Here is a 4544-nt window from a genome sequence, read left to right as displayed (position 1 = left end):
CTTTAATCCTATTAGGCGTGTGCTGCTGTTCATGCTAGTATATATGTGTGGCCCAGTGTAGACAAATGAGCCAAACACATTCAACTGAAAAACGGAAGTGGGTTTTATTGCCGACTGTCCTCAGATGGAACAGTATTAATTTTGGTTTGATTTGTATGGAAGCGCATTGCTATCACACAGGAAAAAAAATATTTAGAGTGCCATCACGTTATAGCGCGATACTTATCTTAGACGTGATACGAATCTCGTATTATATGCCAACGCAATTGGCAAATAATTGTCAAGAGGAAGAAAAAAATACATTTGCTTCTCAAAATTACGTCAAGCATGGGCGTCAAGTCGTCAATTTACAGATGTAACTAAAGTCCTTTAGGATAAACTTCCACCAGCTTCATACAGTTAGAGGCAGAAACCTGCACTCATTCGCCTTGAAACTGCAAAAATAGCTGCTAAATGTGCTAAAGGCTGAGAAACAACTTACCTTTACAGGAAAACCCTAATCTAAGAACCTGGCCTTGACGCTTTTGAACCAGATTAAAGTGCTAAAAGCAACCCATTGATTCACACTTTATTTTATATATATATATATATTTATATAGCATAATGTATTTATATATATATATATATATATATATATATATATATATATATATATATATATATATATATATATATATATATTGCAACAAATCTACTATTTTACCATTAATTTACAGGGTAATATACAATATATAGTAACAGCTGAAATATCAGCACAAATATATCACTGTCACACTCAACAGCAAAATATATATGATTATATAAAGTTATATAATCATATATACAATATATAATTGTCATATATGCATGTAAAACAGGTAACCACATCTCAGGCCTTCAAATGAAACCCAGAGAAGCAATTATGTGTATCAAGACGTAAAAGCTTTACACGTTCCTCTCTCTCTTTCTCCAAACGGCGGCCAAAGAGTCGCCGCCCGGCGGGGTTAGTTGAGGTCACAGGACAGTTTATTTGCATATTCCACAAATCTATTGCAACACGTTACTGTCTACGAAACAGTAGAGCCAGCGTCCGGCCGGCAGCTGGACTCACACGTACACCCACTGAACGGAACGCTACGACGACGGGTGGTCTGGTTATAGCTATGTGCTTTCAGACGGTGTGCTATGGACAGTGAACGACAGGACTACGACACACGATACTCAATAAGTTAAGCCTCAAGGGAGGAGGGAGGGGAGGACAAACTCACTCCTCCCCCTTTCACCTACACACACAGCACGTATTCGCTCGTTTAACGTCATCGGTTCCGGATGCGGACGTGGGTTTTTTTTCTTGTTTTTTGTTTTTGTAAGTTCACCACAAATCACCACTTTTGACACTCCACGATCAAGAGAAATGGAATGTGTTCGGTTTCCTCCGACTGAGTCTCTCTCCGTAACGGCCGACAGCACAGTGAGTTGGAGTTCTAGCTGGGATCCCAGAAGTTGGTGGTGGTGGTGTGGTGATGTGGGAGGGGGGATTCCTTGAGGTTCTTCAGAGTTCTGATGCACTATTTGCACCAGGTGGGGCAGCTTTCCTTTCTTGCAGCAGTCCCAAACCTCAGCCTCAGGAAGTCCAGTTGGCCTTAGTGACCGCGCGGTCCCTACCCTGCTTCCCTTGCATTTCTCCTCGTACTCTCCCTACTCTGCAAAGACGCCGCACAGGGCTGCAATAAGATACACACACAGGTTTATTTTTCACAAAGAAAAACAAAAGAAAATAAAACAAAGCTCCTTAATAACTGCAGTAGTTAACGCACAACAAGCATCCAGTATCTGGCCTCCAGACAGGGGAGCACCTGGTGGTGTGCAGTTAGGTTTGGGATGTTGCCACTGTTCTGAAGGAGGACCGCTCCCTGGGTTTGGTCCTGTGTGTAGGACTTGTTTTTTTTCCCTGTGTTGCAGCAGGTTTGTTATTCAAAAGCCCACACCTCGATGTCCTGCACATAGAAATCCTCCTTCTTGGAGAGCATTGGGTTCCCAAAGGTTTTACAGGAGTGGCTCCGGCCGTGGTACAGGTCTCCGTCCAGCCACAGGCCGAACTCACCGCTGGAACAGAACAAACACACGCACACACACACACACACACACACACACAGGAGGCATTTTATACCGCTGGATGCTACTGCCATTACTCAGGTTCATTTCTGTAGAAGAGATGTGGTAAATCTAAGCTATAATTCCGGTTAGGAGGTTTCATTCGCTTAGGGATGAACATTTATCGTACTGTTTATCAGTTATTGGGATAAATCATGATATGAAATTTATGTTTTTGTGTTTGTGGAGCTATGATTGCTGTGTCTTACAGCCATACAGCTAAAAACAGTAGTAAGAAATAGTTTTTAATCGTAATTATCAACCAGCCAATCAGCTGCCAGACTCATGTTTGAAGTGATATTTTGTGGTACTCATTACAGTACCACAAAATATCATGACAAAACTCTTAAGTCCATATCAGCCACATCTACATTCACTCATAATGGTGATGAATGTTAACTCATTTTAGGTCTTAGTTCCTCTGAGGGTGGAATAAATATGCTCTAAATAGCTTCAATGACTTATAAAAATGGAGAATTGGGTGAAAAATATAGCAGTCCTGGGCTTAAAAATAAAATTACATTTTTTTTCATAGCAAAGTCAATATTAATGCATTTTTTCTCACCTCATTTCCTTAAAAACAAATTAGAAATAACAATTTTTTTTTCAAAAACTTGCTTTTCCTTCTGTGAGTTGCCCTGAATTCTAAGTCCAAATAAGAAAACACATTTTTCCAACATGATGGCAGTGGTGACTTCACTCTGAACTATTGAAAACCCAGGCAGTGCAATAGTGGAAAAAACAAAACAAACCCAAAAACACCCTTGCTGACAGAGGCCACTGTGGGAGGCGAGAACGAGATCATATTCAGTTCCAATAGTTCAGATCATCTGGTTTCTGGCTTACCTTCCTCCACCAAAAGCCAAAGAGTCCATGTCTCCTTTAATGAAAAACATGTTGTCACCTGTCCATTTGTATACCTGTGAACAGAGCAGGTGTTCAGCTGTTGTTTTAGCTGCAATCACATGCAGAAGAACAAATCAAGATTTAGAAGAGAACAGCTCTCATTGGTGAACGAAAAGAGCTAGGATTTAGAAAAAGAACATAAAAGGTTTTGCATTTGTCCTTTGCTGATACTTTTTCATTTCAGGAAGTCTACCCGACTCCCTTTATTGTTACAAATCAAACCTCCGGTTCCTCTGAATAACTTTTAAAAAGGGGCAAAATCTTTTCTAATGTGACAGAGCATGACACTGACTCGACGCCGTACCTCAAACTCTGGATTGAAGGTAAAGAGGAAGGTCTCTCCTGTGCCGTAAAAGCCATCGCTGACTTTAAAGGGTTCAGATGCAAGTGCACCAAATACCTGAGAAAACACACAGAGGAGACTGTGAGCAGAGGCAGAAACGGATCAGAAATATTAATACGCTGTACAGCAGCACAGCTTTTCTGCTCACCTGACCGTCGCTGTCCTTAATGACCAGCAGGACCGGCGTGTCCTGGCCCTGCATGGCTCTGTACAGTGTCTTAATGCTCATGCCGTGCTTTGACGTGCCAAACGCCAGCGTCCAGGGGTAACCGATGGTCCGTGGGGGGAGATTCCTGGCAAGCTGTGTGTGTATGTGTGTGTGTGGAACACACAGCGATGATGAAGGAATCGTGACGGAAAAAAAAAGAAAAGGAAAAGACACCGAAGCAGTGAAAAGGCCACAGCCACCAATGCTCAATTACATGTGTGGTGACATTTTAACACCGTCTGGAGTTTAAAGCAGAGTAACAGCTTAGCTCAAAATGTGGAGCTCAGCCACTAGAGGAGGAAGAGGAGCAGGCCTTGATGATGAACCGATCTGATATTAATATCTGTATTGGCCTGGATACTGAAAAAAATATATAGTTGAGGCATCGGTGGCAATGTGCCTGATCCATAAGGGCAGATCTGTTCAGTCTAATTCTATACTTTGTGCTCTGAGCGGCGTCATGCTATAATGCTACATTATATTTAGAATTCCTAATAATTTCTGAACCGTTTAGAAGAAATGTTGATTTTTACATGTTTCATCAAAGTAGTCAAACTATTGTTTTTGTCAGTTTTATTATTACTTATTTTATACTGGCTGTTATTCTCCTTATTGCTGAACACATTGAAGTTATTTGACTAAGGTTGTGAAGCTATTGGTGTTAATCTAATAAATATGTAATTCAGTAAATGTATGTCTGTGTTTAAAAAGAAGAAAAAACCCAGGTATTTTAATCTAATTCAACAAGATCGGTATCACCGATATTAAACCTCAGATATCTGTATCGGTATTGAAAGTGGAGAAACTGGGTGAGTCTGCCTCCCACTCTGCATCCCAACTACAGAGTGGAAATATTGTTACAGTTTTTAATCTTAAACGGCTCAAGAGATTTGCCAGTCTATGGGCAGTTTTATGTACACAGACCGCTTTGATCATTTACCATTCAAAAACACT

At 40.8% G+C, this 4544-nt stretch overlaps 1 protein-coding gene across 1 annotated transcript; it reads right to left on the bottom strand.

The window, feature by feature from the left end:
• Positions 1 to 674: 674 nt before the first annotated feature.
• On the bottom strand, positions 675 to 3711 carry LOC111608187 (oxidation resistance protein 1-like). Its single transcript, XM_023331472.1, has 5 exons — positions 3531 to 3711; positions 3344 to 3439; positions 2980 to 3053; positions 1797 to 2085; positions 675 to 1703 (listed from the first exon to the last, which is right to left on the bottom strand). Exons 1-4 carry the CDS (start codon positions 3609 to 3611, stop codon positions 1950 to 1952), a joined length of 387 nt encoding a protein of 128 aa, XP_023187240.1. The 5' UTR covers positions 3612 to 3711; the 3' UTR covers positions 675 to 1703; positions 1797 to 1949.
• Positions 3712 to 4544: the final 833 nt, after the last annotated feature.

The sequence above is a fragment of the Xiphophorus maculatus genome, chromosome 3 (assembly GCF_002775205.1).
Source record: "Xiphophorus maculatus strain JP 163 A chromosome 3, X_maculatus-5.0-male, whole genome shotgun sequence".
NCBI classification, from domain to species: Eukaryota; Metazoa; Chordata; class Actinopteri; order Cyprinodontiformes; family Poeciliidae; genus Xiphophorus; species Xiphophorus maculatus.
The sequence above is the reverse complement of the archived record's forward strand: the minus strand, read 5'-3'. Positions and strand labels throughout refer to the sequence as shown.

Coding starts and splice junctions, on each gene's coding strand:
- LOC111608187 (XM_023331472.1), bottom strand. CDS start 3,611: ATGAGCATTAAGACACTGTACAGAGCCATGCAGGGCCAGGACACGCCG. Junction 3,440..3,530: donor TTAAGGACAGCGACGGTCAG/GTGAGCAGAAAA, acceptor GTGTTTTCTCAG/GTATTTGGTGCACTTGCATC. Junction 3,054..3,343: donor CCTTCAATCCAGAGTTTGAG/GTACGGCGTCGA, acceptor CTCTGTTCACAG/GTATACAAATGGACAGGTGA.